At 40.0% G+C, this 22,754-nt stretch overlaps 2 protein-coding genes across 9 annotated transcripts in view; one reads left to right on the top strand and one right to left on the bottom strand.

Moving 5' to 3' along the window:
* LOC109405497 (tetraspanin-2) overlaps nucleotides 1-1,255 on the bottom strand; it is a 45,137-nt gene extending 43,882 nt beyond the window's left edge. The window contains exon 1 of the mRNA XM_019678597.3: nucleotides 1,044-1,255. Within this exon, the coding sequence (XP_019534142.1) occupies nucleotides 1,044-1,109 (66 nt within the window). The 5' untranslated portion in view covers nucleotides 1,110-1,255. The remainder of the gene's footprint in view (nucleotides 1-1,043) is intronic.
* A 6,443-nt stretch (nucleotides 1,256-7,698) lies between these two features.
* LOC109405537 (uncharacterized) overlaps nucleotides 7,699-22,754 on the top strand; it is a 65,256-nt gene continuing 50,200 nt past the window's right edge. Inside the window, exons 1-2 of one of the 8 annotated variants that reach the window (XM_029856488.2) lie at nucleotides 8,028-8,173; nucleotides 8,234-8,300. In XM_029856488.2, the coding sequence (XP_029712348.1) occupies nucleotides 8,111-8,173; nucleotides 8,234-8,300 (130 nt within the window). In that variant the 5' untranslated portion in view covers nucleotides 8,028-8,110. Of the gene's footprint in view, nucleotides 8,174-8,225; nucleotides 8,301-8,355; nucleotides 8,417-13,558; nucleotides 14,527-15,789; nucleotides 16,267-19,371; nucleotides 21,367-22,754 lie in introns of those variants that run through there. The other 7 variants (XM_029856493.2, XM_029856492.2, XM_029856495.2 and 4 more) reach the window with 7 other exon arrangements.

Raw genomic sequence — 22,754 nt, 5'->3', positions numbered from 1 at the left:
ACCTTTGGTATTATGAGCAGCGTGATATTTTAATATAGACATAAAGGCTGTCTGGGGGCCATCAATCCTTTATTTAAGAGAAACGGTCATTTATAATGTGTATCGATACAAATATTCGATTGTATATGCTACGTCGATACGTTTTGCACGAATTGAGCAACCCTTTGAAATTTATGAACTGTAGAAACAATGCTTACAGAGTAAAAGTTCTGATACGTTATGTATATTTTTATGATTCATTCGATGTTTTTTCGCCTCCTGACCAGCAATAAAGGGGTTGTTTGAAAAACAATTTCAACCAAATGAAGGGAATACTATTGCTTTATAATAGTCCCAAAGATATCAAACAGATTTGAACCATATTTCAAATTCAAAAAATCCATATTCAAAAGTGTCCAAAGTAGCCCCGCACGACGGTAACGCAAAATATTTGAATTTATTTTCTTTTTAGTAAAAATCTAAATTTAGCTAGAACTCGAAAACTATTCTACTTGAAAAGTTTTGAAGTATGATTTTACAAGCACGTTTTCTTCACACTTTCATGATGTTGGAGTCAGTACAATTTTCATCGTTGATTGAAATTTATAGCATTTGCTTTATTTCAAAAATTAGCTGATGTTCGATACTTCATTCATTTTTTTCTATAGATTGATGCAAAAAGTTAGTTGGAAACAATTTTTCAAATAATGATGTCATCAAAACAAAACGCATTGCATTTCATTAAGGCTACTGCACTGACATACTAGTGAGGGCTAGGTAATGTACATTTTTTCTCATACATGTACACGATAGTTGAAAAATGGCGTTTAGAAATTTAACCATGGGCGTGAATGCCAATTTGCCGATTGGTAAAAATTATAAAGCAGTGTATCTAACTAGACCGCTTATCTAGCTATGATCCAACTAGTCTTAACCATATCAAGGTCATGCAGCAGTTCTTGAAACGTGTTAGCCTTCTTTTTTCACGCAGAATGGGCGGACATTGCAACAGAGAACAATCAATTTGCATTATTGCTTTATTAGTTACGCAGTCAGGCACTCACCCAAAACAACAAGTTCACTAAAATCACAAGGTACTTGATGATCCCACAGCATCCGTTTAGACCCATTTTGGCGCCGAAATACAGAGTTCTTCAGAGATTATTTGAACTGTTTATAGATTTATTCGCAGCAAAAAGCACTGTATTTTTAATTCTGAGCAGATTGGTCTCTGCTGTAATGTAATAAGACGTTCGTATTGGTGTGTAAAAGTAAAAGTATGATGTTACTTCATCTCTCAGCTCTCACCGTCTGTGCCCCCTTCTTTGGCTTATGATTATGCTTCTCACTTGCTCTTATGTTTACATATTATTTTCTGCGTATTGGGGATATCATTAGTGTTGGTAATATAACAGTATGATACTCATTTGATTCATACATTTTAATGTTCCATCTGGTGTACAGTAGATTAACTTATGGCTTTCGCTTATTGAGTAACTGTTATATTTATTTTCTTTTTCCTGTAAAGTCTGACTTTTATTTGCTTTTTGTGTTTATATTCCATACAAACATTCGTATCAAATCATAAATACAATCTGTAGCTAGAGACTGTATATATTCTCAATTTAGTTGAAAATCGGAGTTTTCGACTAGCGAAGTTGGACTTTTCTCAAAATCCATGCGTCGGACCTAACTTCGGAAGTGGTGCGCTGTAAAGGCACTATATGCAAAGACACGAAATGTTCGGAACCGGCTCCATTCAGTATTGGAAGATTCTGATTGAAAACGGCCCCGCTCCAGTGTCGGAGCCCCAGGTCGGGTGAATGCTGTTCGTCGATGGACAAGTCTGGACAAGTTGATACCGTCTGCACGCAAAGAAAAAAAAGCACGCCAGAACGCACTTCAATCCAAAGTAGGGGTGGTGGGGGTAAAGTGGACAGGTGGGGTAAAATGGACAGGGTACAGTTTCATGGCTTTTATTGTTTTTTTTTTGTTCTTTTGTCAGGCTAAGTCCATCTTGTCCTTTTACAGTCGGAACCCGCTCGTTGAGCCACAACCTCCACCCAACCAGCGAATTCGATTCGTTAGTTGGGTGAAGTGACAGCAGCACAAGGGGCGTGCGCATTCTTTTTTTTTTTAAATCATGTTTAGGTTGGAAGTAAAAAGTAAAATTTTTCAATTTGTTTTACATCTCTCAAGCAAAATTGATACGTTTTGCAAGATAAATACATGGCCAATGCGAGAAATAATTATTTTCACCCATTTTAGTCGGTGAAGTGAAAATACAGATGATTATGAAACCACCCGGACCAAAGTGCACGCACAAAACGCTTTCAATGATCGACAAAATAAAGATTGCCGATGTTTTGCATTTGTTTCGAAGTAATGGACTACCCGCTTGGCGCACACCCACAGTTGATCAGCAGGAGTAAATCCATTTTATTTTGTATGGTCAAAAGCATCTAAACTTGAATTACTTGAAATAGAAAGCTTTTACTGAAAAAATATTTGGTAGGCTTAATAGTAGTCACCATTGTGCACAATCACTACCAAATACTTTTTCGAACAATGTATTACACTTCGATAAATTTGTCTTTAGATGCTATTCGCCATACAGTATTTTTGCGATTTACTTTTAGCGATTTTTCGCGCATAGAAGCTAGCGCCACATTGGTCGTTGCGGAGAGTAGGAAAACAGCCGATGTAGTTAATTCATTGTACATATTGTTTTTTTTTTTTAAGAAATATGAAATAGAAATTCTTCTCGTTTATCAGTTAAGTTTAAGAAACCAAAAACTCATTAGCTCGCCCCTCGGAATTACAGATTGGTTGTCATTTTCAGTTTGACATTGAATTATGACATCCAGTTGGGTGACTGCTCAACTAACGGGGGCCCAACTAAAAAGCCACCCAACTATTAAACCCCCAACCAGCGGGTCCGGACTGTATTGTTTTTCAAAATGTTTCAACGTATGAAGCTAATGCCTAAGCATGAATCATTATACTTTCGCTGATCTTGAACATTAAAATCAAATAAACCTCTTCAAGATGACAAAAACTTTAAAAATCACGTGAAAAATAGGAAATGATGTAAAATCTGCTTATAATGGACTACCAGCTTGGCGCGCGCCCACAGTTGACCAGCAGGAGTAAATTCATTTTATTTTGTATGACGAAAAGCATCTAAACTCGAATTTCTCGAAATGGAAAGCTTCTACCGAAAAAATATTTGGTAGGCACCAAACCGGTCATCATTGTGCACAACCGCTACCAAATGTTTTTTTTCGAATAATGTGTTCCACTTTGAGAAATACGCCTTTAGATGATATTCGCCATACAATATTTTTGCGAATTACTTTTAGCGATTTTTCGCGCATAGAAGCTAGCGCCACATTGGTCAATGCGGAGAGTAGGAAAACAGCCAAAGCATTTAATGGACTACCCGCTTGACGTACACCCACAGTTGATCAGCAGGAGTAAATCCATTTTATTTTGTATGGTGAAAAGCATCTAAACTTGAATTACTTGAAATAGAAAGCTTTTACTGAAAAAATATTTGGTAGGCTTAATAGTAGTCACCATTGTGCACAACCACTACCAAATATTTTTTCGAATAATGTATTCCACTTCGATAAATTTGCCTTTAGATGCTATTCGCCATACGATTTACTTTTAGCGAAAATGCGCGAAAAATCGCTAAAAGTAAATCGCAAAAATATTGTATGGCGAATACCATCTAAAGGCAAATTCTTCAAAGTGGAACACATTATTCGAAAAAATATTTGGTAGTGGTTGTGCACAATGGTGACCACTATTAAGCCTACCTAATATTTTTTCAGGAAAAGCATTCTATTTCAAGTAATTCGAGTTTAGATGCTTTTCACCATACAAAATTTAATGGATTTACCCCTGCTGATCAACTGTGGGCGTGCGCCAAGCGGGTAGTCCATTCCATCAACCCACGCCCCCACCGCAAATAAGAAAGAAAAACAGCACAACTGCTATTCTGCTATTATCAACGCATCCCCTGGCTTTCGCTTATCTGCGTTGTCTTTTCACTAGGCAATACTAAAGACACTATATGCAAAGACACTGTCTATGAGGACCACCCTAGAGTTTCACCATCCAATCTATGCAACCACAACACAGCAAACTGTTGGTTTACTCGCGCCTTTGTTCTCCCTATCGGATCGATCGTCGTAGTCTAGATCAGCAAGGCACATAACTTTCGCTTTCGTTCGAGGTACAAGAGTGACGTCATCGATGCATCCAGCGGATCGATAGGAGATTGGAGATCAGATGCTGAGCGAGACAAACGTGATGTCTAGGTAGCAAATAATTTTCACCACAGACGGTTCGGGAGCAATAAATTAACTACATCGGCTGTTTTCCTACTCTCCGCATCGACCAATGTGGCGCTAGCTTCTATGCGCGAAAAATCGCTAAAAGTAAATCGCAAAAATATTGTATGGCGAATAGCATCTAAAGGCAAATTTATCGAAGTGGAATACATCATTTGAAAAAATATTTGGTAGTGGTTGTGCACAATGGTGACTACTATTAAGCCTACCAAATATTTTTTCAGTAAGAGCTTTCTATTTCAAGTAATTCAAGTCTAGATGCTTTTCACCATACAAAATAAAATTGATTTATTCCTGCTGATCAACTGTGGGTGTGCGCCAAGCGGGTAGTCCATTAGGGTATAGTTTCAGAGCGTAGAAAGGTTTAGTTAGTAAGAACGGGTGCACGATCGAAGACGGTCCTACGTGGCCGAATGTTAATGTTTAGATTAGTTTTACGTAATTAAAATATATGTAGTTCGTGTTAGTTTTTGTTTATATTAAAGAGAGGTGTGTTATTCGGAAAAGTGTGTTCTGTGTCGATCTGGAAGATCTCCCAATAGTGTGAATTTATGTTTGTGGAATAAGGATTCCCATTCACCCGCCCATCCAGCCATCGAGTCATCCACCGACCCGACCTACGAGGTACAACGACCCAGGTATCCTACAGACACGAAATGTTCCAATGGACTACCCGCTTGGCACACGCCCACAGTTGATCAGCAGGAGTAAATCCATTTAATTTTGTATGGTGAAAAGCATCTAAACTTGAATAACTTGAAATAGAATGCTTTTCCTGAAAAAAAAAAATTGGTAGGCTTTATAGTGGTCACCATCGTGCACAACCACTACCAAATATTTTTTCGAATAATGTATACCACTTCGATAAATTTGCCTTTAGATGCTATTCTCCATACATTTTTTTTTGCGATTTACTTTTAGCGATTTTTCGCGCATAGAAGCTAGCGCCACATTGGTAGATGCGGAGAGTAGGAAAACAGCCGATGTAGGTAATGAATGAATGGACTACCCGCTTGGCGCACACCCACAGTTGATCAGCAGGAGTAAATCCATTTTTTTGTATGGTGAAAAGCATCTAAACTTGAATTACTTGAAATAGAAAGCTTTTACTGAAAAAAAATTGGTAGGCATAATAGTAGTCACCATTATGCACAACCGTTACCAAATATTTTTTCGAATAATGTTCCACTTCGATAAATTTGCCTTTAGATGCTATTCGCCATACAATATTTTTGCGATTTACTTTTAACGATTTTTCGCGCATAGAAGCTAGCGCCACATTGGTCGATGCGGAGAGTAGGAAAACAGCCGATGTAGTTTATTCATTCGTTGCGGCTGTGCTGCAGACGTTGGGGCCCTGGGTGATGAAGAGAGAAAGATTGCGGACGTACCTTCAATCAGCAGCATGGTTGTTGATTTCTGGGGTGCTCAATGGACTACCCGCTTTGCGCGCAGCCACAGTTGATCAGCAGGAGTAAATCAATTTAATTTTGTATGGCGAAATGCATCTAAACTTGAATTACTTGAAGTACAAAGCTTTTACCGAAAAAATATTTGGTAGGCTTAATAGTGGTCACCATTGTGCACAACCACTACCAAATATTTTTTCGAATAATGTGTTCCACTTTGAAGAATTTGCCTTTAGATGGTATTCGCCATACAATATTTTTGCGATTTATTTTTAGCGCTTTTTCGCACATAGAAGCTAGCGCCACATTGGTCGATGCGGAGAGTAGGAAAACAGCCGATGTAGTTAATTCATTCGGTAGGACACCCACCTGTTTGCCGTTGATTATTTAGTCACCTCACTTCACAGCCCACTCCTTTCCTCTCCGTAGTAGGTGAACCTCCAAAAACACTTAGAAGTGGGGGGGGGGGTCCATTCAACAGAAACGGGGTCCTTGTCTCCACGGAAGATGACTTGTGGGCGGCTGGGTTGGGGTATTTTATCCTCGAGTGCTCTCCAGGGGTTCTTGAGGTTAAGTTGTTCTTAATGCCGGTTCTATCGTGACCGGGAGTGCGTCCCCTTACTATGGTGACTTTGGGATACTGAGGCGGATAGCGATTGTTGGTGCGGCCAATCCGAGTGACGTCTCGAAAGCTCGTGTGCAGGGTGGCGAACCATCAGATATAGGGCACCCGTTAGCGGGGCAGCCCGTGGACCTCGCAGGAGCCGGCACCTCCAAAACTACGGTCGAAGGGCTTGTCGGCCACCAGCAGTGAGCTCGCCACTTCCCTCAATCTAACCCTGGATTTCCCGGCAGGTGGGCCGTCGGATTCCTGTGCACCACTGCAACTCAGGTTGTCTTCTTATCACGCGGCAGGAGTCGGGCCGCCGTTGGTACTAGCTTTTCTGGCCCGCACTCCTGGATTTCTTCTCCACTGGCGATATAAGAAATATCTTCGCGACGATCACAATTTGATGACTCGCTTTTCGACCGAACGTGGTGGCCTTTCTTTCCAACCATTCACGGGAGAACTTTTATTGTGGTGCTCACTCCACACGCGTGTTGGCTAATCAACGGTCCATCGTTTACTGCCTTGGTCTCAGGTTCATCCATTTGGTGAAAACATTCGCGAAATGATGTGACTCGCTTTCGACAACGAATACGTTTTCAACCTTCCTCGTTTTATCAAACCAACCTCCCGTACGAATAGCACACGAACAGACTCGACGCTGATCAGGTTTGTTGACTGCTCCTTTTCGCCGTTGAGCTGTTGCGTTCCATCCAAGCCTGTCTTCTCGTCGCTTTCGCTGCTTTTCGATCAGCTTATCTCGAAGCATCGTAGGCCGGAGACGTTATTGGTGTGGTGTCGGTACATGCGAATGTTGCTTCTGTGTGCGTGCCGAACGTTCGTGCCGTAGTTTTTAAAGCCAACCATTCGGTGTTGTTCGGCTGTTCGGGTGAATATGTGGCGGCATTGACAGATGTGTGCAAAATCGTTTGTGAGTTACACCATGTTCGTTTTGCCACCTCTTTGCCTCTGGTCATCGCTGAGCAGTGTACAGTTCAATGAATTAACTACATCGGCTGTTTTCCTACTCTCCGCATTGACCAATGTGGCGCTAGCTTCTATGCGCGAAAAATCGCTAAAAGTAAATCGCAAAAATATTGTATGGCGAATACCATCTAAAGGCAAATTCTTCAAAGTGGAACACATAATTCGAAAAAATATTTGGTAGTGGTTGTGCACAATGGTGACCACTATTAAGCCTACCAAATATTTTTTTCGGGAAAAGCTTTGTATTTCAAGTAATTCAAGTTTAGATGCATTTCGCCATACAAAATTAAATTGATTTTGTTGCCTACCCTATTCTGCGGCACACATCTATCCGTCCAGCAATACCCCTCGTAGAAGGACCGACAATGCCAGCGATTGACAATGCCATCGCCGGTCCGAATTGTCATAGAGACGAACGATAGGTAACAGGAGCAAAACAAAAACCTTGAAAACGAAAACGTGGTATTCGATAGCAACGTAAATGCAGTGTAAATGAATTCCTAAAATTTCTATGAGTATTTCTAAATCTAAAATAAGTTTTTCCTTAAACCTAAATTCCTTAAACCTATTCTGCGGCACACATCTATCCGTCCAGCAATACCCCTCGTAGAAGGACCGACAATGCCAGCGATTGACAATGCCATCGCCGGTCCGAATTGTCATAGAGACGAACGATAGGTAACAGGAGCAAAACAAAAACCTTGAAAACGAAAACGTGGTATTCGATAGCAACGTAAATGCAGTGTAAATGAATTCCTAAAATTTCTATGAGTATTTCTAAATCTAAAATAAGTTTTTCCTTAAACCTAAATCTATATACAAAAATCCTAGTGAGTATAGAAGAGATAAAATTAAAATATGGTACTAAATTTCCTACTTGAGCCCCCCAGATACTAGACGCAGTAAAATCAAATCGAGTGCGGTGCATAACGTATGTTAGGTCACACAGACAAACCGGTAAGCAACTATAGACATGAGCCAGATCAAAATATTTTAACGCATTTGGGTACAGCTTTAATCAGATACTGACATTCGCTCAACGGTAGTTAATTATATTAAACGGGGAACTAAACGTGAGTACCTATCCATAATAATGTCATGCAAACTTACATCTATAGTACGATATACACAATCCTTAATGATCGCACAGAGTTATATATATCCATGCAACATAAATGTTATACACATATACATCCATAATCATGCAATATTGAATTCTTAACTAAACTTATATCTAGCGTGCGATATGTAACTCAAACAGATTTATATCTTATACTAGATTTATGATCATTAACGTATGAATTCACAGGAAAATTATAAATCTCCATATTCCTCATCACGAATCGGATCGAGTTTTATAATGAATTACCTACATCGGCTGTTTTCCTACTCTCCGCATCGACCAATGTGGCGCTAGCTTCTATGCACGAAAAATCGCTAAAAGTAAATCGCAAAAATATTGTATGGCGAATAGCATCTAAAGACAAATTTAAAGAAGTGGAATACATTATTCGAAAAAATATTTGGTAGTGGTTGTGCACAATGGTGATCACTATTAACCCTACCAAATATTTTTTCGGGAAAAGCTTTGTATTTCAAGTAATTCAAGTTTAGATGCATTTCGCCATACAAAATTAAATTGATTTACTCCTGCTGATCAACTGTGGCTGCGCGCAAAGCGGGTAGTCCATTGCGGAAGAAATCCCCCTTCCAAAGTGTTGCAAATCGCAACAGATTTACTCCTGCTGATCAACTGTGGATAATTTGCATCATTGGGTTCATCTTTTCGCTGCCCGTCTATTCTCTCATCACTTCTCTCTCACTCTTTTCCACTCCTCCGGAAGTAGTATTTAAACAGCAATTTCGTTATTGCAGGCTATTGTCCGCCAGCGCGCGTGGGACAGTTCCACCAAAGGAAGGTGGACCCATAGGTTCTGTCACATTCGCCCGAAAACCATTTGCCCGAATTCCAAATGCCCGAATGACAAACGCCCGAATGTAACAAACGCCCGAAAGTCATTCGCCCGAATAGACCATTCGCCCGAATAGACCATTCGCCTGAAAAGACCATTCGCCCGAAATACCATTCACCCGAAAAGACCATTCACCCTAAAGACCATTCGCCCGAAAACCATAATAATCTTAAAAATACTTTTCTGAAATCAATTTAGGCGTCGTACACTGTTACGGGTATAAATATTTGTTACAATTATAAGACAGAATAATTGTTTAATGTGTTATAAGATTATTATTCGTTCGTTCTTTGTGTTGTATGTTTCATTTTAACTTATATATATGCCCATACTTTTAATGCACATTTATAGGGTTCTGGAAAATAGAGGCCCATGAAATGCAATCCCACTTTGATTGCCGACTTTCAGGCTATTTCGGGCAGCGGTCAAGTACTAGAGATGTAAACCTTCCCCTGCCACGGACTTCAAGTTGTTAAGCTCAAGTATCGAACCCTGAAACGGGATGCCCGATTAGGATTAGTTTTCCTAGACAAAACCAAGCTATGAACACAGCATCAAATGCTGTGAACTAAAAGGCAAACTGCCAACTAAAATACAATTCCAGGATGACTGATGGACACAAACCCTTACATGAAACCTCGTCATCCTGTGATCGGAAGATGTTATCCATCTGGATAACAGGGCACATATATGTTATGTGTTGTGTTGTGTCTATTCGTGATGTCTCTTATTTGTGCATTTATAAGGTTCCACGTATCGTGATATGTTAATACTTTGTTAATAATTTATTTTCTTTTATTTTTGTAACATGGCGCCCAACTAAAAAACTCCGTGTATGCAAATGATAGCTAGTTGGAAAGATTATAACTTCAGTCTTAAGGCCATTTTATTTTTGTGGACCAGAGCTCGTCCATAAAAGTAAAGTTAGTTGAGGTAAGATTTATTCGTTACAAAATCTGGAGAGCAGTTTGGCTTTCGGGTAACATAAATCTTGTTTTGAGTTCAGGTGTTTTCTGGGGACTTGTTAGTCCTGTTCACCGCTACGTTTCTGGAAAGCATTGTGGCTTTCGGGTAGCACAACTCGTTTTGGTTTTGTTTTGAGTTTAGGTTAAGTTATTTATCTTTATCGTAGTGTTAAGTATATGGCCTTAACACTATTGTTATGAAGGATATGAAGCATATGGGAGCTGAATTTTTCGTGAATCGGTGAACGGTTAACGAAAAATTCTTGCTCAAACGTTGGATTGTGTTACGGGTATAAATATTTGTTACAATTATAAGACAGAATAATTGTTTAATGTGTTATAAGATTATTATTCGTTCGTTCTTTGTGTTGTATGTTTCATTTTAACTTATATATATGCCCATACTTTTAATGCACATTTATAGGGTTCTGGAAAATAGAGGCCCATGAAATGCAATCCCACTTTGATTGCCGACTTTCAGGCTATTTCGGGCAGCGGTCAAGTACTAGAGATGTAAACCTTCCCCTGCCACGGACTTCAAGTTGTTAAGCTCAAGTATCGAACCCTGAAACGGGATGCCCGATTAGGATTAGTTTTCCTAGACAAAACCAAGCTATGAACACAGCAACAAATGCTGTGAACTAAAAGGCAAACTGCCAAGTAAAATACAATTCCAGGATGACTGATGGACCCAAACCAATACATGAAACCTCGTCATCCTGTGATCGGAAGATGTTATCCATCTGGATAACAGGGCACATTTATGTTATGTGTTGTGCTGCGTCACTTTGTGATGTCTCTTATTTATGCATTTGTAAGGTTCTATGTGTATCGTGATATGTTAATACTTTGTAATAATTAATTTCTTTTATTTTTGTAATAACACGCGTATTGCTTTCTTTGAACACAGTCTGATATAAGACTTGTACTGTTAAAAACATTTTCAGCAATATACATAGCTGTGAAAACATTTATTGGAATTGTCCCTTCTTTTGTTGATAGGCTTTTCTTTCTAATTCTACCTTTAAGGAAATTAAATTGAATTTGATGTAATTTTTAACCATAAATTTGTCCTTCTTTCAATCATGGGCTGTGCTTTTAATTTGTTATTTTATAGGTAACCTTGACGTTTCATTCTTTACAATTTCCGGATTCAAAACATGGTTTCAAAAGAACAGCTTATTCAAATAAGAATGCTGAATTATCGCGATTTTGGTGTTTTTTTTCTGCATCCATTAGCTCACACGTTTTAATTTTTATGAACTATTGTTCATTTTAACGATACGTAGTTATTCCAAGTAGATCAATCATGAACACTATTAACTTAAAAGTATTGACCACTCTGTGCTGAAGTTTTGGCGCTATCCTCTCGATTAGCAATGCTATAACAATGGACTACCCGCTTTGCGCGCAGCCACAGTTGATCAGCAGGAGTAAATCAATTTAATTTTGTATGGCGAAATGCATCTAAACTTGAATTACTTGAATTACAAAGCTTTTCCCGAAAAAATATTTGGTAGGCTTAATAGTGGTCACCATTGTGCACAACCACTACCAAATATTTTTTCGAAAAATGTGTTCCACTTCGATAAATTTGCCTTTAGATGCTATTCGCCATACAATATTTTTGCGATTTACTTTTAGCGATTTTTCGCGCATAGAAGCTAGCGCCACATTGGTCGATGCGGAGAGTAGGAAAACAGCCGATGCAGGTAATTAATTAATGACCTATTATGTAATATTTTCACAAGAAATTAGGCCTTCTTCAAAACATAGGCCGTTCTTTCAAACTAAGCTAATATGATTATTATTGGCGCTAGTCCAGCTGCTCTTGCGATTGGTCGGATACGTCTATCCTTATACTTTCATCATAGCAAACTAGGAAAAAAAAATTGTCCAAAGAAAATTGCATGGAATCGGCGGATGACTTTCGGGCTGATGGTCTTTCGGGCGAATGGTCTTTTCGGGCGAATGGTCATTCGGGTGAATAGTCTTTTCGGGCGAATGGTCTTTTCGGGCGAATGGTCTATTCGGGCGATTGGAATTCGGGCGTTTGTCATTCGGGCGTTTGTGATTCGGGCGAATGGTTTTCGGGCGAATGGTTTTCGGGCGAATGTGACAGAATCGGACCCATAGGTTGATACCGAGGGTAGATAGTTGGATTAATAGGCGCCATGGGGAAGTTACATTCCACCTGATTCAGGTCCTTATAGGTCATGGTTGCTTCCGACAGTATCTACACCGTTTCGGGCAGGCGGATTCTCCCGAATGCCCAGTGTGCAATGGTTTAGAGGAAACGGTGGAACACGTTTTGTTCGTGTGCCCGCGTTTTCGCACAATGCGTGACCGCATGCTTGCCACATGCGGGGAGGACACAAACCCGAACAACTTGGCCAGAGGATGTGTAGGGATGAGTTTGGCTGGAACGCCGTTTCAACGGCTATCGCCCATAACGTCTGGGAGCTACAGAGGAGGTGGCGCGTGGACTCGGAGAGTGGCTAGTCCAGATGCAGTACAAGAGGTGGTCCAGGGGTTCGGAGTCGGCTTCGTAGGTCATACCGGTGCCCTGCGGTCGAGATCGACCCTTACAGAGATTATGTGGCCGCGAAGAGGAAGTCCCGGTAGCGGTGCTGTCGTGGCATCAGTCTACTGGGTTGGATCTGAGCCCGCGGTTGGAAAGGGGTCCCCGGCAAGGGTCGGGGTAGGTGAGACCCTGCTGTCTGCAACCTACGGATGCATCTGATAGGGCCTTAAGGGTAGTGATACCCTTCCTTTGCGGGCAGGTCAGATCGGGTTGCATGTGGGCATCAGTTCTTGATGTCCGCTCAGCAGTAGGGCGCGGGCGGGGTTGACCCTGCCCGCCTTCTGAGGACAAAGGGAGTGGCGAGGACCACTCGGGAAACTGGCTAAGCGCCAGCATGCTACCGTGATGGACTCTCCAAAGCGAGTCATCGATGTTCGTTGCTGCAGGCTACGCAGCTAACCTTGTGGGTGCGATGTGCACTAGCACCTCTCTGAAGCAATACCTTCTTGGTGGTTCCGGAAAGACGTAGGGTTTGGCGACCATAGGAATGGTTTAGTGGGTACGAGGAGAGAGTAGTCCTGGCTTTTCTTTTTTTTTTATTATTATTATTATTATTCGTTTATTAATTCAACGGACTTGTTTTAGTCTTATTGAATGTACTTATTCTAAACAATATTGAAACTCATGACATACTACATTATTTCGCTTATTTATACATTGGAACGTATACATTAACAAAACAGGGGACAAAAGCAAAAAAAAAAAAAAAAACAACAGAAATCAACAAAAAAAAGCGCACGTATTACTAAAAATACACTCTAATGGGACAAATTACACAATATCGGGTTTCCACGTGCATTCTCTTCTTCTAAATTCACGAAACTTAACGTATCTTGGCCATGTAGTTGACATCATTGCAGTCGCTTTCCATTTGCAATGCAAGATTACTTTAAACGAGACATAATCAAGTGCGCTACAATCAACCCATCGTGGAACAAGCTTTCTAACATTCCTACACTCAGCATCACAGGCTCCTAAACATCGGGCGACCATCAGTTGGATATCCTCCTCGGAAACGTTCCCATCTATGTTTGTCAACAACAATGCGAAATTTTCATCTCCTACAGTCGAGTCCGTTAATCGTTCCGAAACAATAGGTACACTTGCACTTGGCGTTACACTGCTATCGTTTATACCGCTCATTTCTCTATCGGGTTGCCGTGATGAATTTGGGGTCGAGTGACGAATCATCTCCGTGTTCGGATGGCAGCTTGCAGTAGTAGTTAGCGTGGACAGTAGTAAACATTCAACTTTTGCCTTTAGCTCATCGACATCGCGTTGTAGTGCATATTCTTGCTTTTGACTGAGTGAGTGATCGGGTCGAGCAGATGATTCTTTAGCACTCTCGGTTCGTTCGTTTCTCCAACAAATGAATTCGGCAAAACAGTCATCACACAGCCAAAAGCTGTTTCTTTTTGGAGGTGACACAGCAGCTAGATCAGCATTCTCCAACCCAACACAAGCAGCGTGATGTAAGGAGGCACACAACCCATTGCAGTGAATGAATGGCTGACTTCTCGTGTCCACTGGAAGAACGCATTTCTTGCAATTCATGGCGATATTCAACAGTCAATATTTCCTTGTTTTCTCCACAAAAACGGCGAGGAATCGGCAGATAAATAAAACAACAGTTACGGTACCAATGATGTCGTGTTTTCCAGGTAATTTAAACAATTTATAGCAGCAAATTCAACGGCAACTGAGATAATCTCGTTAGACGACAATAGAACGTACACCGACCGAATCGACAACGACACACAGAAGAAAAAAAAGGCTATTGTCCGGTAACAGAACAAGTGCGCTGTCAATGAATTAACTACATCGGCTGTTTTCCTACTCTCCGCATCGACCAATGTGGCGCTAGCTTCTATGCGCGAAAAATCTCTAAAAGTAAATCGCAAAAATATTGTATGGTGAATACCATCTAAAGGCAAATTCTTCAAAGTGGAACACATTATTCGAAAAAATATTTGGTAGTGGTTGTGCACAATGGTGACCACTATTAAGCCTACCAAATATTTTTTCGGGAAAAGCTTTGTATTTCAAGTAATTCAAGTTTAGATGCATTTTGCCATACAAAATTAAATTGATTTACTCCTGCTGATCAACTGTGGCTGCGCGCAAAGCGGGTAGTCCATTAATATTTTGCATGAGCATCTATGTATATCAAAGATACTCCACTCCAAGCCCAAAGAAATCAAGGAAATTTCCATTATGAAAAGTTCCTGGACCGACCGGGAATCGAACCTGTCACACTCACCATGGTCTTTATGAATACCCGCGATTGTGCTGGGTAGGCTATATTGGCAACTTTTTGAAGCGCCATTTGAATGGACTACCGGCCAGGGGCACGTTCACGGAGATCAGCAGGAGTAAATGCATTTCATTTTGTATGGCGAAAAGCATCCAAACTCAAATTCCTCGAAATGAAAAGCTTTTCCTGAAAACAATATTTGGTTGGCACAAAAGCAGCCATCGGTGCACAACCACTACCAAATATTTATTCGTAAAATGAGTTCCACTTCGAGAAATTAGACGCCTTTAGATGCTATTCGCCATATAATATTTTTGCGATTGACTTTTTTTGCAATTTTTCGCGCATAGAAGCTAGCGCCACATTGGTCGATGTGGAGAGTAGGAAAACAGCCAAAGCATATAATTCATTGGTTCTCATCAAGTTCTCATTTATGTCTAGAAATGTAGGAATCTACTTATAGCATTACTGCCCATAATCGCATAGTTCACGTAACCACCATTGACAATGTCAGTACTCACAAGCTAATATCTATCAAATGTGCATAATTGTGACCAGTTTTATTCAATAGAGCACAGGATCTAATCACTAGCTAGATATCAACGTGAACAAAAATCATAAAATTTTCATTAATCATTGATAAAATTTCAAAAGTGTGCTGAAAACTACGTCAACTATGCGATTATGGGCAGATTACAGCATCACCTTTTCTCCTTGGGTATGGCTGTATAGCTCAGGTTTAATGCGCATGTCCCTGTTTTTGCAGGATTGTCAGTTTATAAATTAAGGACTTCTATGCAGATTTGTCGCTGTTGACATACATGGTATTGAATAAAAATATTTTAGATTCGCAAATTACAATTTTAGTCTTTCAACGTTTAGTTATAGTGCAATTGAAAACTCAATACTTCACGCGAAGCATTAGTGATATTAAATGACCGTCTGATTGAAAGATTCAAGATATCCTGTAAAATGTTGCAATTACCCATACAAAGTGATAGTCACAATCCACGAATGAGTCGCAGCAGCACAAGAAAGAAGCCTTTCACTTTCATTTCTAACATACTCAAGAAAAAGAAAATGCTGAAGTTCGAAGATATTGCTTTTGATAAAGAAATGAACTACAGGGCTCGATCAGAACCTTCAGGTAAGTGATTCTCTATAAATGAAAGCAGCTATTTATGAAAATATGAACAACGTATTATAAAAGAACCAAAACGGCTGCGAATATTTGTTTTGAAATTTTTTTTTCATCGTCGAATTTTTTGGATGATTCTTCGAGAAATGGTGAGAATTTTGTTACGTGGTTTTTCGAATTTTGAACTGAGTTTTTTTTATTTGATCATCATGTTAATTAATTTGTTAATTTACTAGTCTTGCCGAGACCTTCGCCTCCCGTCGTGCCGATCCCTTTGGCTTCTGTTGTTATATTTGATAATTTGTGTGTGTGTGTGTGTGTGTGTGTGTGTGTGTGTGTGTGTGTGTGTGTGTGTGTGTGTGTGTGTGTGTGTGTGTGTGTGTGTGTGTGTGTGTGTGTGTGTGTGTGTGTGTGTGTGTGTGTGTGTGTGTGTGTGTGTGTGTGTGTGTGTGTGTTTCTCAGCCGTCTGATATCCGATTTGAATTTGCTTTGTTGCAAATGACAGGTACAACATGCTAGTAGATTCCTATTCAATGGACTACCCGCTTGGCACACACCCACAGTTGATCAGCAGGAGTAAATCCATTTTATTTTGTATGGCCAAAGGCATCTAACCTTGAATTACTTGAAATAGAAAGCTTTTACTGAAAAAATGTCTGGTTGGCTTAATAGTAGTCACCATTGTTCACAACCACTACCAAACATTTTTTTCGAATAATGTATTCCACTTCGATAAATTTGCCTTTAGATGCTATTCGCCATACAATATTTTTGCGATTTACTTTTAGCGATGTTTCGCGCATAGAAGCTAGCGCCACATTGGTCGATGCGGAGAGTAGGAAAACAGCCGATGCAGTTAATTCATTTTATTACGATCAGACATTTGGTTACCGAGATATCTTTCGAAGAGTACTTTGAAGTAATATAGGTTAGCTTTTTGAGAGATTTTTGACATATAGCATATTGATAAATATGTCAGCCATCTGTCAACCGATTTGTGTTCTCTTAGCACCAAATGGAATGCCCTGAAATTTTATTTCTATTATTTGGTTACTGAGATATTTTTCGAAGAACATTTCAATAAATTCCTTTTTTACCCTTCTTACTGAAGAGTGACGTGGCGATACAGACAACACGAGGAAAAACAAAAAATAGTTCGGACGGCTTTCAGACGGCGGAGAAAACAAACTACGTGTGTTTACTTTCGAGGTTCAACTAGTAGTGAGTTTATTATTGTCAATAATCAAAATACATGGTTGCCAGAAGGGCGGGATAATCAAGATGCATATCAACAAGGTTAACACAAAATAGGGTAGTCGGTTGTATGTGGTATACTGTTAATACCCTCCCTCAATCCGACGACCTTGATTCCCCGATTCCGACCCCTAATAGTTCATCAAATTTCAAGTTTAGCAATGCTTTGAACCGTTGGATTGATACTAGGGTATCGGGATGCTTCGTTGGCATAGTCCTCTCATTCGGCCTATCTTAACGTTAATCAAAAACTCAAACAAACACGCATAACAGGAGATCGGAAAAGCTATGCGCAAACAACTGTAACATTTCGTTTCAATAGATTACCCGCAGGGAGTGCGTTTAATGTTGGTCAGCAGGAGTAAAATCATTTTATTTTGTATGGCGAAAAGCATCTAAACTCGAATTTCTCGTAATGAAAAGCTTTTACCGAAAAAATATTTGCGAGGCACCAAACCGGTCATCATAGTGCACAACCGCTACCAAATATTTTTTCGATTAATGTGTTCCACTTCGAGAAATACGCCTTTAGATGCCATTCGCCATACAATATTTTTGCGATTTACTTTTAGCGATTTTTCGCGCATAGAAGCTAGCGCCACATTGGTCGATGCGGAGAGTAGGAAAACAGCCAAAGCATTTAATTCATTTTAGCACTTTGGAGCATTAAAATTGAATGAAAATGTCACTTTGTTTAGCTTTTGTAGACGCCATGATTCTTCGGCTTAGTGGGTAGTCTATACACATGATCATAAATGGTATGATTCTGCAACATTTTGAAATGACTTTTCGATAACTGAACATTTTGTACGACTGTCAAAGACGCTATTTTGAACTTTTATATTTGTTTTCAACGAAAAATAACTATTTTACAAATTAAATGTGGGCCGAATATTGAGGACATTTTTTTTCACTGTGTACCCAAATCTTGGCTCATCAGTAAAGTAACGTCAACAACAAAGAAAAGTGATGTCAACAACATTGCTTGCGAATGAACCAGAAAGAACGAACAGGAAGAAGATTTTGTGTGTGGTGACTGTAAAAATATAACAAAATAATAGGCTTGCGTTGTTTTCGTTACTATATTAAGAAATAACTTTAGTTTAAGCGATTTATTTATAGTTTTGTGAAAATTTGGCTCCGAAAATGTAATTTGAAATTGGTGAACAAACAGTGATAATACTTCAGCAGAATGAATTAACTACATCGGCTGATTTCCTACTCACCGCATCGACCAATGTAGCGCTAGCTTCTATGCGCGAAAAATCGCTAAAAGTAAATCGCAAAAATATTGTATGGCGAATACCATCTAAAGGCAAATTCTTCAAAGTGGAACACATTATTCGAAAAAATATTTGGTAGTGGTTGTCCACAATGGTGACCACTATTAAGCCTACTAAATATTTTTTCGGAATAAGCTTTGTATTTTAAGTAATTCAAGTTTAGATGCATTTCGCCATACAAAATTGAATGGATTACCCGCTTTGCGCGCAGCCACAGTTGATCAGCAGGAGTAAATCAATTTAATTTTGTATGGCGAAATGCATCTAAACTTGAATTACTTGAAATACAAAGCTTTTCCCGAAAAAATATTTGGTAGGCTTAATAGTGGTCACCATTGTGCACAACCACTACCAAATATTTTTTCGAATAATGTATTCTACTTCGATAAATTTGCCTTTAGATGCTATTCGCCATACAATATGTTTGCGATTTACTTTTAGCGATTTTTCGCGCATAGAAGCTAGCGCCACATTGGTCGATGCGGAGAGTAGGGAAACAGCCGATGTAGGTAATTCATTGATTTACTCCTGTTGATCAACTGTGGCTGTGCGCAAAGCGGGTAGTCCATTATTAAAAATGTGAGAATAAGTGGTTCTAGCGCTTGGAAAGCAATAGGCCAACGTTGTATCCACTAATAGGCCAATTTTTGTACCACAGACCAATGATGCATACCATCGCATCGAAGCTTTTCGGCGTAGGGTATGTGTTCCATCATTAATCTCACGCTCCCATATTCATCCTATTCGAAAACAAGCGATTACGGCACCTATTGATTCCGTTCTTTTTGTTTTCATGGGTGCTCACTTCTAACAAAAAATACAAAAATAAGTAACAAAACAAACACCGCTTCAATCCTTTGTTTTTCGTAGGATGAAAATGGGAGCCACATGCTTAAGAAGGGAACCAATACCCTAATTAAGTTAGTTCTTGAATATTCACGCTAATTTACTAATAAGACGACGTCTCTTCCGATCACTATCTTCTTCCGCTCACTGTTCCAAAGTCGGTAACCGTTCACTGTGTACCCCACGTGGTAGAGCTTCCTACCCTTCGGGTCCAGCTTGGACCTCAATGAATGAATTAAATGCTTTGACTGTTTTCCTACTTCCCGCATCGACCAATGTGGCGCTAGCTTCTATGCGCGAAAAATCGCTAAAAGTAAATCGCAAAAATATTGTATGGCGAATGGCATCTAAAGGCGTATTTCTCGAAGGGGATTACATTAATCGGAAAAATATTTGGTAGTGGTTGTGCACAATGGCAACCACTATTATGCCTTTCAAATATTTTTGTAGGAAGAACTTTCTATTTCAGGTAATTCAAGTTTAGATGCTTTTCGCCATACAAAATTAAATGGATTTACTCCTGATGATCAACTGTGGCTGCGAGTCAAGCGGGTAGTCCATTGCTTTGGCTGTTTTCCTACTCTCCGCATCGACCAATGTGGCGCCAGCTTCTATATGCGAAAAACCGCTAAAAGTAAGTCGCAAAAATAGTGTATGACGAATAGCATCTAAATGCATATTTCTCGAAGTGGAACACAACATTTGTGCACAATGATGACCGGTTCGGTGCCTACCAAATATCTTTTCGGTAAAAGCTTTTCATTTAGAGAAATTCGAGTTTAGATGCTTTTCGCCATACAAAATAAAATTATTTTACTTCTGCTGACCAACATTGAACGCACTCCCTGCGGGTAATCCATTCTTTTGGTACATGCAAAAATGCGCACTTCCAAAAATTTTCAATTTCGTCACATCCGGTTTTCGACTGGTCCAGATCTCGAACGACGTCTTTTTCTCGTCCACCGCTGAAGTAGGGCACCGATTGGTCAAGTAGGTAGCGGTGTAAACCGCCTCACCCCACATTTCCGTGTCGAATCCACTTTCAGCCAACAGCGCTCTGGCCCGCTCCAGCAGCGTATGGTTCATCCGTTCGGAAACGCCGTTTTGCTGCGGCGTATAGTTAACCGTCAACTCCATCGAACTTCCTTTCTTCCGACAAAACGTGCGCATCTCTTCACTAACATATTCGCCTCAGTTATCCGTTCGCAGCCTGGAGATTCTATTGTCGAAATGCGCCGTAACAGGCGCCTCGTACTCCCGAAAACAGTCCATCACTTCGTCCTTCGACGATATTATAAAGACACGGACACCGTCTTCAGCCAGAGGCTGTACAGACTGAACGAAACTTAACACTAGACAACGGACATACGGAGCATGCACCAGTGGATACGGAGAAGAAACTGTTCTCACTTTCATCGCCCGGATCGGGAATCGAACCCTCACCCCACAGCATGGTGCGATTAGAAGCTTGGTGACCCTAACCGCACGGCTTAGAGGCTCCACTAGATTTTAGATAGACTATCGCAAAATGCGAGAAAACGCCGATAAAAGAAACGAAAAATCGCTTACCATTCCAGGTGATGGGTGTCACCGTGTCACCGGCCCACGACCTGAAGAGTGGCGCGGTGAAACAGACAACACGAGGAAACACAAAGACTAGTTCGGACGGCTTTCAGACGGCGGAGAAAAAAAACTATGTGTGTTTACTTTCGAGGTTCAACTAGAAGTGAGTTTATTATTGTCAGTGATCAAAATACATGGTTGCCAGAAGGGCGGGATGATTCGATCAATCCAGCAGTGCAAAAAAAAAATCAGCACACTGAGAAAAATTTCTACTCAATGACTGAGTTGGCCTTACTCATAAATCGAAAAATCCTTTGTTTTCTTACTCAGTTTCGGCTAAATGAATTAACTACATCGGCTGTTTTCCTAGTCTCCGCATCGACCAATGTGGCGCTAGCTTCTATGCGCGAAAAATCGCTAAAAGTAAATCGCAAAAATATTGTATGGCGAATACCATCTAAAGGCAAATTATTCAAAGTGGAACACATTATTCGAAAAAATATTTGGTAGTGGTTGTGCACAATGGTGACCACTATTAAGCCTACCAAATATTTTTTCGGGAAAAGCTTTGTATTTCAAGTAATTCAAGTTTAGATGCATTTCGCCATACAAAATTAAATTGATTTACTCCTGCTGATCAACTGTGGCTGCGCGCAAAGCGGGTAGTCCATTGCCAATGGGTTGTCCCACTTTTAACGGAAACTGAGTAAGAAAACAAAGGATTTTTCGATTTCTGAGTAAGACCAACTCAGCCACTGAGTAGAAATTTTTCCCTGTGCAGATTGAGCGAGGACCATTCCATCAGTGAGGAAGAGATAGCAATGGACTACCCGCTTTGCGCGCAGCCACAGTTGATCAGCAGAAGTAAATCAATTCAATTTTGTATGGCGAAATGCATCTAAACTTGAATTACTTGAAATACAAAGCTTTTCAATAAAAAATATTTGGTAGGCTTAATAGTGGTCAGCATTGTGCACAACCACTACCAAATATTTTTTCGAATAATGTGTTCCACTTTGCAGAATTTACCTTTAGATGGTATTCGCCATACAATATTTTTGCGATTTACTTTTAGCGATTTTTCGCGCATAGAAGCTAGCGCCACATTGGTCGATGCGGAGAGTAGGAAAACAGCCGATGTAGTTAATTCATTTACCAACTTTCAGCGCGTGGTTCATGGCGTTCGTGGTAACCAGTTCAATGGACTACCCGCTTGGCGCACACCCACAGTTGATCAGCAAGAGTAAATCCATTTTATTTTGTATGGTGAAAAGCATCTAAATTGAATTAGCTTTTACTGAAAAAATATTTGGTAGGCTTAATAGCAGTCACCATTGTGCACAACCACTACCGAATATTTTTTCGAATTTTCCACTTCGATGAATTTGCCTTTAGATGCATTCGCCATACAATATTTTTTTTTATCTGTATTAACGAGATTTTTAGCCCTAGGCTAGTTCATCTCGGGACCCACGCTTTACTTCCCTTCCGAAGGAAGAACTCACATTTTGTGAGTTTGTTGGGAGTGGGATTCGATCCCAGGTCCTCGGC

Source organism: Aedes albopictus, chromosome 1 (assembly GCF_035046485.1).
Source record: "Aedes albopictus strain Foshan chromosome 1, AalbF5, whole genome shotgun sequence".
In the NCBI taxonomy this organism is placed as follows: domain Eukaryota; kingdom Metazoa; phylum Arthropoda; class Insecta; order Diptera; family Culicidae; genus Aedes; species Aedes albopictus.
The sequence above is the reverse complement of the archived record's forward strand: the minus strand, read 5'-3'. Positions and strand labels throughout refer to the sequence as shown.